At 41.1% G+C, this 14,608-nt stretch overlaps 1 protein-coding gene across 1 annotated transcript in view; it reads right to left on the bottom strand.

Moving 5' to 3' along the window:
- Nucleotides 1–14,134, bottom strand: part of LOC141052046 (cytochrome P450 2A3-like) — a 30,188-nt gene extending 16,054 nt beyond the window's left edge. Inside the window, exons 1-2 of the mRNA XM_073549225.1 lie at nt 13,907–14,134; nt 10,088–10,253 (exon numbers count right to left, since the gene is read on the bottom strand). Coding sequence (XP_073405326.1) covers nt 10,088–10,253; nt 13,907–14,134 — 394 coding nt within the window. The remainder of the gene's footprint in view (nt 1–10,087; nt 10,254–13,906) is intronic.
- Between the last annotated feature and the right edge of the window lie 474 nt (nt 14,135–14,608).

Below are 14,608 nucleotides of genomic sequence, written 5' to 3'. Positions count from 1 at the left end.
ACAAAGGTCCTGCAAAAATCATCAAGGTTAAATCAATATATTTTATTGACTCAAAAATTCACAAAAACATATAAAGTGAGGAAATGCCAATATGGTAGACAAAAAAATGATAATTTTATGTGTTTTAATCAATTTTTGTGTCAATAAAATATATTCATTTACTCATGATTAGTGTTGAGCATTCCGATACTGCAAATATCGGGTATTGGCCGATATTCACTGTATCGGAATTCCGATACCGAGTACCGATATTTTTTCAATATCGGAATCGGAAGTTCCCATAATGCAATGAGCCACTGTTGTGGCTCTGATTGGCTGCCGAAATGACGTCATCATGATGCGCGGTCTGTGCACATCATGATGCGCCATCAGTTCGGGCCTTCCGGGGGGGTATGTGCCGACTGCCCGGTGGTCTGTACCGGCCTGCCCAGGGGTCTGTGCAGACTGCCGGGGGTCTGTACCTACATGCATGCAACATACATATATGCTACATATATACCACATGCATGCAACATGCATACTACATATATACCACGTATATACTACATGCATACTACATATATACCACATGCATGCAACATACATATACACAACATATACTACATGCATGCAACATACATATATACAACATATACTACATGCATGCAACATACATATATACAACATATATACTACATATATACTACATGCATGCAACATACATATATACAACATATATACTACATGCATACTACATATATACCACATATATACTACATTAATGCAACATACATACATACATACAACATATATACTACATGCATACAACATGCATACTACATATATACCACATATATACTACATGCATGCAACATACATACATACAACATATATACTACATGCATGCAACATGCATACTACATATATACCACATATATACTACATGCATGCAACATACATATATACTACATATATACTACATGCAACATGCATACTACATATATACCACATGCATGCAACATCCATACTACATATTTACCACATATATGCTACATGCATACTACATATATACCACATATATACTACATTAATGCAATATACATACATACATACAACATATATACTACATGCATACAACATGCATACTACATATATACCACATATATACTACATGCATGCAACATACATACATACAACATATATACTACATGCATGCAACATGCATACTACATATATACCACATATATACTACATGCATGCAACATACATATATACTACATGCAACATGCATACTACATATATACCACATGCATGTAACATCCATACTACATATATACCACATATATGCTACATGCATACTACATATATACCACATGCATGCAACATACATATATACAACATATATACTACATGCATTCAACATACATACATACTACATACATACTTCATATATACTACATGCATACAACATACATACAGTTGTGGCCAAAAGTATTGACACCCCTGCAATTCTGTCAGATAATACTCAGACATACATATAGAAATACAGTACATATAACATAGAGTACATACTCACTATCACTTGTCACTTTGCGTGGGAAATTTCTCACACAGCAATGCCATAAAGTGAGACTAGGGACTTTTTTTTACAGTGGCGGAGGAATACAGTGCGGAAGGATACCTACCTCCCTTCATTGGATTCCTGGAGCCCGTAGAGAAAGGTAGCATCAGCTGATGCTGCTGTTCTCCACGCAAGATCGTCGTGGGACACTCGTGGACTTCTGCGGATCAGGGATAAGTATATTGGTGGATTGTTATTTTTGTATTTATTCCACAGATGACAATGGCTTCGGGGAACAAAGTGACAAGTGATGGTGAGTATGTACTCTATGTTATATGTACTGTATGTCTATATGTATGTATTGTATGAATGTATTATATATGTATGTTGCATGCATGTAGTATATATGTAGTATATATGTAGTATGCATGTTGCATGCATGTGGTATATGTGGTATATATGTAGTATGTATGTATGTTGCATGCATGTAGTATATATGTAGTATGCATGTTGCATGCATGTGGTATATGTAGTATGTATGTATGTTGCATGCATGTAGTATATATGTAGTATGCATGTTGCATGCATGTGGTATATATGTAGTATGTATGTAGTATATATGTTGCATGTAGTATATATGTAGTATATATGTATGTTGCATGCATGTAGTATATATGTGGTATATATGTAGTGTGCATGTTGCATGCATGTAGTATATATGTTGTATATATGTATGTTGCATGCATGTGGTATATATGTAGTATGCATGTAGTATATATGTGGCATATATGTATGTTGCATGCATGTAGTATATATGTGGTATATATGTAGTATGCATGTTGCATGCATGTAGTATATATGTTGTATATATGTATGTTGCATGCATGTGGTATATATGTAGTATGCATGTAGTATATATGTGGCATATATGTATGTTGCATGCATGTAGTATATATGTTGTATATATGTATGTTGCATGCATGTGGTATATATGTAGTATGCATGTAGTATATATGTAGTATATATGTAGTATGCATGTTGCATGCATGTGGTATATATGTAGTATGTATGTATGTGGCATGCATGTAGTATATATGTAGTATGCATGTTGCATGCATGTGGTATATACAGTCATATGTTAAAGCTTGGGCACCCCTATTAATGTTAACCTTTTTTCTTTATAACAATTTTGTTTTTGCAACAGCTATTTCAGTTTCATATATCTAATAACTGATGGACTCAGTTATATTTCTGGATTCAAATGAGGTTTATTGTACTAACAGAAAATGTGCAATCTGCATTTAAACATAATTTGACCGGTGCAAAAGTATGGGCACCTCAACATAAAAGTGACATTAATATTTTGTAGATCCTCCTTTTGCAAAAATAACAGCCTCTAGTCGCTTCCTGTAGCTATTAATGAGTTCCTGGATCCTGGATGAAGGTATTTGTGACCATTCCTGTTTACAAAACAATTCCAGTTCAGTTAAGTTTGATGGTCTCCGAGCATGGACAGCCCGCTTCAAATCATCCCACAGATGTTCAATGATATTCAGGTCTGGGGACTGGGATGGCCATTTCAGAACATTGTAATTGTTCCTCTGCATGAAGTCCTGAGTAGATTTGGAGCAGTGTTTTGGATCATTGTCTTGCTGAAATATCCATTCCCTGCGTAACTTCAACTTCGTCACTGATTCTTGCACATTATTGTAAAGAATCTGCTGATACTGAGTTGAATCCATGCGATCCTCAACTTTAACAAGATTCCCGGTGCCGGCATTGGCCACACAGCACCAAAGCATGATGGAACCTCCACCAAATTTTACTGTGGGTAGCAAGTGTTTTTCTTGGAATGCTGTGTTTTTTAGCCTCCATGCATAACGCCTTTTTGTATGACCAAACAACTCAATCTTTGTTTCATCAGTCCACAGGACCTTCTTCCAAAATGTAACTGGCTTGTCCAAATGTGCTTTTGCAGACCTCAGGCGACTCTGTTTGTGGCGTGCTTGCAGAAATGGCTTCTTTCGCATCACTCTCCCATACAGCTTCTCCTTGTGCAAAGTGCGCTGTATTGTTGGCCGATGCACAGTGACACCATCTGCAGCAAGATGATGCTGCAGGTCTTTGGAGGTGGTCTGTGGATTGTCCTTGACTGTTCTCACCATTCTTCTTCTCTGCCTTTCTGATATTTTTCTTGGCCTGCCACTTCTGGGCTTAACAAGAACTGTACCTGTGTTCTTCCATTTCCTTACTATGTTCCTCATAGTGGAAACTGACAGGTTAAATCTCTGAGACAACATTTTGTATCCTCCCCCTGAAAAGCTATGTTGAATAATCTTTTTTTTCAGATCATTTGAGAGTTGTTTTGAGGAGCCCATGATGCCACTCTTCATAGGAGAATCAAATAGGAGAACTACTTGCAAGTGGCCACCTTAAATACCTTTTCTCATGATTTGATACACCTGGCTATGAAGTTCAAAGCTCAATGAGGTTACAAAACCAATTTAGTGCTTCAGGAAGTCAGTAAAAAGTAGTTAGGAGTGTTCAAATCAAGAAAATGATAAGGGTGCCAATACTTTTGCACCGGTAAAATTTTATTTAAATGCAGATTGCACATTTTCTGTTAGTACAATAAACCTCATTTGAATCCAGAAATATAACTGAGTTCATCAGTTATTAGATATATGAAACTGAAATAGCTGTTGCAAAAACCAAAATTGTTATAAAGAAAAAAGGTTAACATTAATAGTGGTGCCCAAACTTTAACATATGACTGTATGTAGTATGTATGTAGTATATATGTTGCATGTAGTATATATGTAGTATATATGTATGTTGCATGCATGTAGTATATATGTGGTATATATGTAGTATGCATGTTGCATGCATGTAGTATATATGTTGTATATATGTTTGTTGCATGCATGTAGTATATATGTATGTTGCATGCATGTGGTATATATGTAGTATGTATGTTGCATGCATGTAGTATATATGTAGTATGCACGTTGCATGCATGTAGTATATATGTTGCATGTAGTACATATGTAGCATATATGTATGTTGCATGCATGTAGTATATATGTGGTATGCATGTTGCATGCATGTAGTATATATGTTGTATATATGTATGTTGCATGCATGTGGTATATATGTAGCATGCATGTAGTATATATGTATTATGTATGTAGTATGTATGTATGTTGCATGCATGTAGTATATATGTAGTATATATGTTGCATGCAGTATATATATGTATGTTGCATGCATATAATATATATGTTGTATATATGTATGTTGCATGCATGTGGTATATATGTAGTATATATGTGGTATATATGTAGTGTGCATGTTGCATGCATGTGGTATATATGTAGTATGTATGTATGTTGCATGCATGTAGTATATATGTAGTATGCATGTTGCATGTAGTATATATGTAGTATATATGTATGTTGCATGCATGTAGTATATATGTGGTATATATGTAGTATGCATGTTGCATGCATGTAGTATATATGTTGTATATATGTGTGTTGCATGCATGTGGTATATATGTAGTATGCATGTAGTATAGATGTAGTATGTATGTAGTATGTATGTATGTTGCATGCATGTAGTGTATATATGTAGTATGTATGCTGCATGTAGTATATATGTAGTATATATGTATGTTGCATGCATGTAGTATATATGTAGTATGTATGTTGCATGTAGTATATGTGTTGTATATATGTATGTTGCATGCATGTGGCATATATGTAGTATGCATGTAGTATATATGTGGTATATATGTAGTATGCATGTTGCATGCATGTAGTATATATGTAGTATGCATGTTGCATGTAGTATATATGTAGTATATATGTATGTTGCATGCATGTAGTATATATGGTATATATGTAGTATGCATGTTGCATGCATGTAGTATATATGTTGTATGTATGTATGTTGCATGCATGTAGTATATATGTGGTATATATGTAGTATGCATGTTGAATGCATGTGGTATATATGTATGTATGTTGCATGCATGTAGTATATATGTAGTATGCATGTTGCATGTAATATATATGTATGTTGCATGCATGTAGTGTATATGTGGTATATATGTAGTATGCATGGTGCGTGCATGTGGTATATATGTAGTATGTATGTTGCATGCATGTAGTATATATGTAGCATGTATGTAGCATATAGCATATATGTAGTATGTATGTTGCATGTATGTAGCATGTATATAGTATGTATGTAGCATGTATTATGTATGTAGTATGTATTTTTTTTTTTACATTCAACACATTAGCCGGATAATGGGACTACTACTGTCCCATCATTGGCTAATGTGTCAATCACCGTCATGGTAGCAGGCATCGCCCAATGGGACTTGTAGTCCCATTGGACGATGCTTGCACAGACCCCCGCAGCCTGCACAGACCCCCGGACAGTCGGTACAGAACACCGGCAGGCCAGCACAGCCCCCCGGCAGGCCGGTACAGACCCCTGGCAGTCCGCACAGACCCCCGGAAGGTCCGTACACACCCCCAAGAGGCTGTACAAGGACAGAAAAGGGTTTTTCTTATTCCGATACCGGAAGTCCCATAGACTTGAATGGGACTTCCGGTATCAGAATCGGCGATACCCGATACTTTTTTCGTATCGGGCCGATACCATCCGATCCGATATTTTAGGGTATCGGATGGTATCGCTCAACACTACTCATGATAGTTTTTGGAGGATCTTTGTTTCTTTGTAGGTCACTATCTATATACCAACTAGGTTTTGTCACGGTCACGTATGTATGTGTATGTTTGCTATGAGCTGATCAGACTCCACAACACACTTCCACAAGATGTTTTTTGGTGGCCACCCATACACGCTCGTTCACACACAGGTCCGGACCTGAACGTTTATTGCCACACATTCGTTTGTCATATTTTGGTGAACTCATTCTGGACTCGACAACAGTGGCGTCCCCCTGTGTCACCACACTCACACCCCCGCTATTCACCAAGGGACACCACCCTCCAACCCTTTCACCATGAGGTCTGCACCTCCCAGTGTTGTTAATGGCGAGGGTTGAGATTTGTCCCTACTCCCCTGCAGCACACCTGCTGCTCACACCTGGAGGAGAAGGGGACCGGGAAAAGGAGGAAATATACACTCGCTGGACGCCTTCCTCCATACGACCAGGAGGGGGCGGCTTCTTCGATGGTAAGGAAGATTTGATGTGAGCCCCGCGGACTATACACCAGTCTGCTCACCACAGGGACGTACCCCTTCACCTCGGGGAATACCAGGCAGCTCCGTGGGGTACCATTCCTCCCACCTGCCTGGGTACCTCCGCGTGCATGAGCAAGTCCCACTCCCCAGCAGCGACTCTAGGGGGTACTTTGCCAAAGCCGCAGGAATATGGAGGAAAAATACACTCTCTGGTTGCCTCCACATGACCAGGAGGGGGCGGCTTCTTCGGTGGTATGGAAGATTTGGCGTGAGCCCCGTGGACTATACACCAGTCTGCTCACCACAGGGATGTACCCCTTCACCTTGGGGAATACCAGGCAGCTCCGTGGGGCACCATTCCTCCCATCTGCCTGGGTACCTCCCCGTGCATGAGCAAGTCCCACTCCCCAGCAGCGACTCTAGGGGACTTTTTGCCAAACGCCGCCATTTTGATTTCCTGGTTACCTGAGCAGAGGCCCCAGACCCTGATAACTGCCGCTGCAGCGGCTCTAACACACCATGCCGCTCCCACTCACCTCAGTGAGGCCTGGCAGCAATTACCCACAGGTCTCCACATGGCCAAGGCTCACCAGAAAAAAAAAGTAAGGTTGGTGATAATGTCACGGTCACGTGTGTCTGGACGCAGCGAGTACCGCAGGGCGAACCCATATGACACACGTGACCCTGGATACACTGCCTCCAGTGGGGCGAATTTAAATAATAAACAAGTGCAGCTGGATACGCCGCCTCCAACTGGCGAATTTAGGTATTACACGTATATATACAAAAGTCTGGAAACCCCGCCTCCAGTAAGGCGAATTTAAATAATAAAGGGGAAACCTGGGTAACATTAAGAATGGTGGGCCCTGCGATAGGGAATAGGGACGTGGAGACCTCCTGTGCTCCCCTGAGCCAGTGTCCCTGCTCTCCTAGCGTTCCCTATGCCATATCCGCACCGGGCGACGCACAGGAACCTAAAAACCCTAGCTCGCCCTGACCTAAACCCTCACTAGGGAATTGGTCGGTGCGGAAACTAATCCCACCACTGCACTAAAACACACATGAGGAAAGATGACAAAACAGGGGAAACACCACTTAGCTTTGCTCTGTTGCGTACACTCCTAACAACAGAGCCCAACACCTGCATGCATCTTCTCCTCCACCCGGATCCATTACCATAACGGGATCCATCACCATAGTGCAGCCTTGGAGCAGAGTCCACCACCAGTTGCAGCTGCCCAGTAAACAGAGTCCCAAGGATGAGTCCAGCTTCTGCCAAAAAGTCCCGCATGCTCGAGTCCAACTTTTCTGCCAAAAAGTCAAGCATGCTTGAGTCCAGCTTTCAGCAACCAAGTCCAGCATGCTGAGTGCAACTCTCACCATAGTCGCCACTCCACCAAGCCATGCAAGCACTTCCTGCTGACACCATAAACTGTGACTCCACCACGCCATGCCAGCCCTTCTTGCAGACTCCAACGATGAACTCCACCAATCCATGCCAGCACTCCTTGCAGACTCCATAGCTGACTCAACCCCTCTGGTCGGGCTGCACAGGACTCGTGTTCAGCTCCTTCCTTCACCCAGGCTTACTTGAAAATGACTCACAATCAATATCACCAACAGTGATTGAACACCCCTGAGACTCATTTATAGAGCCTCACACCTGATTTATAATTGAGTGCATATTAAACCAAAGAACTAAAGTGCACTACTGCACACCACCACCGGGGCAACTTAGAATGAACGACACCACATGTAATAATTCTAATGGCCACCAGGGGCAATCACACCACTATGGCAACAAGCCAAAGGAAAAAAGTTGACTTTGTGCATTTAAAACTGTCAAATCCACTTCGGATCATGACAGGTTTGTTTTACTCCTGAAAGTTTTGTTACAGAATGGCAGAATGCACCTAATTAGAAATACGCAATGACTAGGTGCGTTTGCAGTCCGGAGTCCACCGTGCAGAGATGTTAACTGCTGCTATACAATAATGGACGGAATATGATAGGAGATAGCTGAACACCGGCGGGTTAACCACTGACACAGCGTGTACATGAGCGAACTCTGTTACTTTACAGAGTCCATCCTTGCAGGCGTAGAGGCCGTAACCTGCAATACCTCACAGGCTATGGTTAGGAGAGCGCTAGTGACGTGACGGGACGCTGACCCCAAAACATGGGAATGGCTCCCCACTAGGCTCAGTCACGTACAGAACCTCTACTGCGGTGCCAGGGACAGTCCCTTAAGAAAAGCAGCACCCTGTTAACCGTCACAGGGTGCAACAAACTATTGCTCACCACTCTGAGCGAGTACTGCGTCTGCACTGGCGGTCACCACTAACCCGCCTAAGCTTAGTGCTGGAAAGTGCACTATGTGCGTACGGCGCCGCTGTGATAGATGCTGCGGTACAAGCGGTATTGTGGTGCCTTGTGTTGATTGGCGCCCTCAGGCACTAATGGAGGAGAGAAGGTGAGTGCACTGCGGTGCTAGGCAGTGCCAGTAGTCGTTGCTGACTTAACTCTGGAACCCTAACTCATGCACAACCGAGGGAGGGAGTCTTAATGATTCATTCACCTGTCTCAAACATCCATCATCATATGCACCACTTTAGCAATAAGAGTAAATCTCTATATTAGCACATGGCCGGGCGGCCATGTGAACCTTTAATAGTTGCAGCCTTCTGGGACCTTCCTGGTGGTCCAATTGGAGCAGCAACAGGACCTGAGCATGTGACCTCCGACCTTCAATGAAAGTTCGTCCCACGGGCATGCTCAGTAGGAAAAATGCAGGACTTAGTCCCAGGAGCATCTGCTTGCCATTGACTCATGCATGGTATAATAGCTGAGCCTGGAGGAGCAACCAGACGCCTAGCATTAGCCTGGGCAAGACGCTGGGACCAACGTCTCTGCTGAGCAGCCTCCTCTGTGGCTGGAGAGGAATGGGAGACTACAGAAGGCATGGCTTGGGCTTCCTCCTGTGCAGAAGCAGGAACCTGATGCCTAACACATTGTTTGATAAAAAACAGACATTCACAAGCCAGAAGATCTGTCCATCGGAAGCTTCTCCCCACCCCACTCCTCCTCTCCCCTTGAGTGACGTGTCTCTCCTTAAACACACATGTAGGGAGAGATCTATGACTCAAATGGAGAAGGGCGGGGAGAAGCCTTTTGGGACCAAAATCTCGGAGTAATTACCTAAGTGGTTTAGACCCCATCCTTCTTATAAGTGAATGTTTAATCTGTTATTATCATTAAATCTCCTATATCCTTGTGTTTTGGCTTGTGGTATGTATATAAGCAATATCTAGACTTGATTCTTACCGTGCCCTCCCGAATTTAGTCTGTCCAGCAGTGGCATGTGTCCCCTGGCACCAAAGTCCTCTGCATTGTCAATGAGAGCCTCCTTCACTGCATCACAACTGCACAGCACCACAACCGGATCCATTCCCATATGGAGTGTGTATACCGGTCCATACTTCTCACTCAGCTATAGAACGAGAAGTAAACAGGTCAATTCCGTATTCTACCATGAAATATTTTTCAAACATGTACAAATTATATCAGAAATCCCTTGAACATGTAACTAAGTCTAAATATCAAGGAAATGTGTCACTGAAAAATTACCCATTGTTTAAATCATATTTGAATATATTTTTTTAATGTTAATGATATCTTTAAAATTCTATCTATATCACTATCCATAAACTTTAAATCAAATCAGAAATTTAGCAATTTTAACACTGGCGTCTAGGTGTAATATTAGATGCATTTTCTGTTCTGTACATATGACTTTTCAGTAATATTGTTATCAACAGAGACAGAATTACAATGACTGATAACACCACTGTATACAGTAGATGGCACAGGATCCAGCAATTACAAAAGGTGATATCACAGACCACCTCCTCCTCCTGTACAATGACTGATAACACCTCTATATACTGTAGATAACACAGGATCCACCATTCAGAATAGGTGATGTCACAGCTCACCTCCTCCCCCTCCTGTACAATGACTGATAACACCTCTATATACAGCAGATAACATGTTCCACCATTCAAAATAGGTGATGTCACAGCTCACCTCCTCCTGTACAATGACTGATAACACCTCTATATACAGCAGATAACACAGGTTCCACCATTCACAATAGGTGATGTCACAGCTCACCTCCTCCTGTACATTGTCTGATAACACCTCTATATACAGTAGATAACACAGGATCCACCCATCACATTAGGTAGTTTCACAGTTCACCTCATCTTCCTGTAGAATGACTGATAGCACATCTATATACTGTAGATAATACAGGCTCTACAATTCACAAAAGGTGATATCTCAGCTCACCTTCTTCCACTTTTGTACATTGACTGATAACACCACTTTATACAGTAGATGACACAGAATCCACCATTCACAGTAGGTGATATTACAGCTCACCTCCTCCTGTATAATGACTGATAACACCTCTATATTCAGTAGATAACACAGGATCAACCATTCACAATAAGTGATGTCACAGCTTACCTCCTCCTGTACAATGACTGATAACACCTCTACATACTGTAGATGATACAGGATCCACCATTCACAAAAGGTGATATCATAGCTCACCTTCTTCCCCTTTTGTACACTGACTGATAACTCAATACACAGTAGATGACACAGAATCTACCATTCACAATAGGTGATATTACAGCTCACCTCCTCACCCTTTTTTAATATAAAGTTAGTAATATGAAACATAAAAATAAAACATTCTCAAAATGAATAAAAGTGCATATAACATAAAAACCTAATTTAAAGGGGTTGATCAGTCCAAATCGATGAGTCTGCAGTCATTATGTGTGACTGCAGACTCATGAAACCCCCAACGCACACACTGGGACCTGCGAGGATTCGCCGGTTTCAGACCCGATACTGGAGGATATGTATGAGTTATACATACTCCCAGCCAGTGAGCATGACCTCGCTTACTTTTTCTTATGTGTTCGAGGCAGCGCCAATCAATGGGTGTGGCTGACTAGAGGGCGTGACCATATAAGTTTAACTAATTATGCATATCTTCCACTACCGGGTATGAAACTGGTGAATCATCTCTATACAAGTGTTTGGAGCAAGGCCTCGCCCATTGGGCGGCCGGGACTATGCATAACGCATACCTACATCTAAAACTGGCAAATCCCCACAGCACACAGTGATCCCTGGAGGATCCATAAATCTAGCATCACACAGAGTGCAAACTTATAGATTTGGACTGGACAACCCCTTCAAGCAATAGGTCATTTTCTGATGACAACTTCCCTGTAATGGAGCTGGAGGAAAAACTTTGAATTGACTGCAGATAACAATATTTGGGGCAGTGTTATTAGAATTGTTTTATACCTTGTAGTCAAATATGGCTGCAAATATGACCCCTGCGCAACAAAGCTCTTATTTAACCCCCGCTTACCTCCATTACAATCGTTTTGAACCCTTAAACCCAGAAAGTGACAGGTAAACTATTAAGGTCACATTATATTTTTCTACTATCCTAATTTTTAAATCCAATTTTTAAAGGAGATCCAATTGTAGAAGTGGCTTTTGATTTTCATTTAAAAAAAATATTTTAGTGTTTACATAGTGGGTGGAGCTACTCTTTAATGGGCCAATCAGCATTGCAACGATATAGTGCTCCATAAGGTGGAATAGCTAGTATTCCATTGATAATTAATTCTCTGCACCACCATCCAGAATCAAATAAATTAATGTAGAGTTGTAAACGTTGCAAGGATTTAAAACCAAGGATTATGTAATTCAACAACTGTTGTTATATACTGTATTTTAATCATCTCTGCTTTAGCTTGTTTTTATTCCTAGCAGTATAGAAAATAAATCTGCTGATGTAACCTGGAAACAGTCATCAGGTTGCCGATGATAGATCGATGATTGTCTTTTTCAGTGACTTTGCTTAGCACTTTCAGTACATATAGTATTATATTTCTGCTATGAATAAGTAGTACGAGATATGATCGTATTATTTACACTTTAAGTTGGATCCTATCTTTACATTGGAAATGAACAGGTAAACTAGACTTTGGGTTCTCAATGTTCTTTAAGGGTTTTTCCCAACATTCCAAAGTATTTCCAAAGAATAGTTTATCAGTGGAGCTCCAAGCAGGTGGACCGCCATCTATCTCGAGACCGGTGCTCTGAAATGTCCTTCTGGAATAGAGCATATATCCATTTATTCGCTGTAAGATTGATCCAATGGGGCATTTCACAGCCTCATTCTTGGTATAAGTTGAGGCCCAATGGTTGGATCTCATTGATCTATTAGTTATCATCTATCTTGTGATTAAGTGACAGTGCTAAGGGTACCGTTACACTAAGCGATGCACCAGCGATCCCGACAACGATATGGATCGCTGGTGCATCGCTAAGTGGTCGTTAGTGAGCTGCCACACAGGCAGATCTCACCAGCGACATAGCAGCGGTCGGGGGTCGCTACTTACCTGTCAGACGAGGCGATCCTGACGTCCTCCCGCCCGCGTCCATGCGTCGCTCGTCGGCGCCACAGGAAGCCCAGCAGGAAGCGCCCAACGAGAAATGGTCCAGGACCTTCTCGCGCGATCAGCGATAACCAGCGGGGGAGCCGGTCACAGGTAAGTATCAGACATAGCGATATCGCTATCGATATCGCTGCTGCGTCACAAAACCAGTGACGTTTCAGCGATATTGCTAGCGATCTCGCTGTGAGTAACGGGGGCTTAAGAGTTGGGAATAATCTTTTAAATCAATTACAACTTCTCTTATCTGTTTCCAGCTGCCGATTTCCTTTGTAGAGATGAATTATTTTGGCCTCGTAATAAGCGGCCATGATGTGAATACAACCATTGCACCCTCTATATTGACCCACTTCCCACTCTTTTTGGCAAGCAGACAGAAGTCTCAATGTGTCCTATGTAGCTTTTTACCCAATCACATCACTAACAAGTAACTTCACTTGTCGTTAACTTTAATTTAAGGCATCTTTCACAAGAGCGACCCCTTTTTTTCTGTCAGTCTATACATTTGCAGAAGTTCTTTAACTTTCTATTTCATAACATTTTTATTACTCAGATCATTGTTAATACAGGGTCTGGAATTATTTAATCTTACCTTATTCAGTGACTTAAATACTTCTTTACCGTTGATTTGAAGAATATTTCCCAGGATGGGCAATGGTGTCGGCCCTGGAGGCAATTTTCCTTTGCCTCTTGGTTTCATGGCTTGCATCATGCTTAGAAGAATAAAGATCACACAAGCTATCAGTAACAGAGCTGTTGCTCCGATGAAGTCCATTTTGACAACCTTCTCCAGAATTACTTGTAGCATTAGGTGTATCATCACTATTTATAGAACTGATCGCTCAAGAGGGTTGTATTTGGCAGACTTGATACCAGGTTACCTAACAGCCACCTTCATGCTTATTTCTCTGATAGGTGAACTCAGCCATTTGTGTAGGATCCAATGACACTGCCATAACAGAGAAACATGTGGTAGGAGTGTGACTCATTGTATTGTAAGTGCAAGAATTCACGAAAACTTAATTAACCTGTTTCTGGAAGGATTTTCAGAGTTAAAAACATTACTTTTTTTAGATATCCACTTATATTATATTTAAAAATCACAATTTTTATATTAAAATGATAGAATTGGGTTCATTACCTTTTTTATTTCAGCAATGTGTTACTCAAAATTGTTATTTTAAGTATAAGCTAAGAAAAGAAAAAGGGGAGACAGGGCGCTTCCAATGCGTAGGTCTGTATGGAAAGTAGATGAGTGCACAGCAAGTGTTAGGCTCACCTGCTAGGGTTGTGA

The sequence above is a fragment of the Dendrobates tinctorius genome, unplaced genomic scaffold (assembly GCF_039654945.1).
Source record: "Dendrobates tinctorius isolate UK_male_01 unplaced genomic scaffold, ASM3965494v1 ptg000158l, whole genome shotgun sequence".
NCBI lineage: Eukaryota > Metazoa > Chordata > Amphibia > Anura > Dendrobatidae > Dendrobates > Dendrobates tinctorius.
This window is presented reverse-complemented; position numbering and strand designations above follow the sequence as displayed.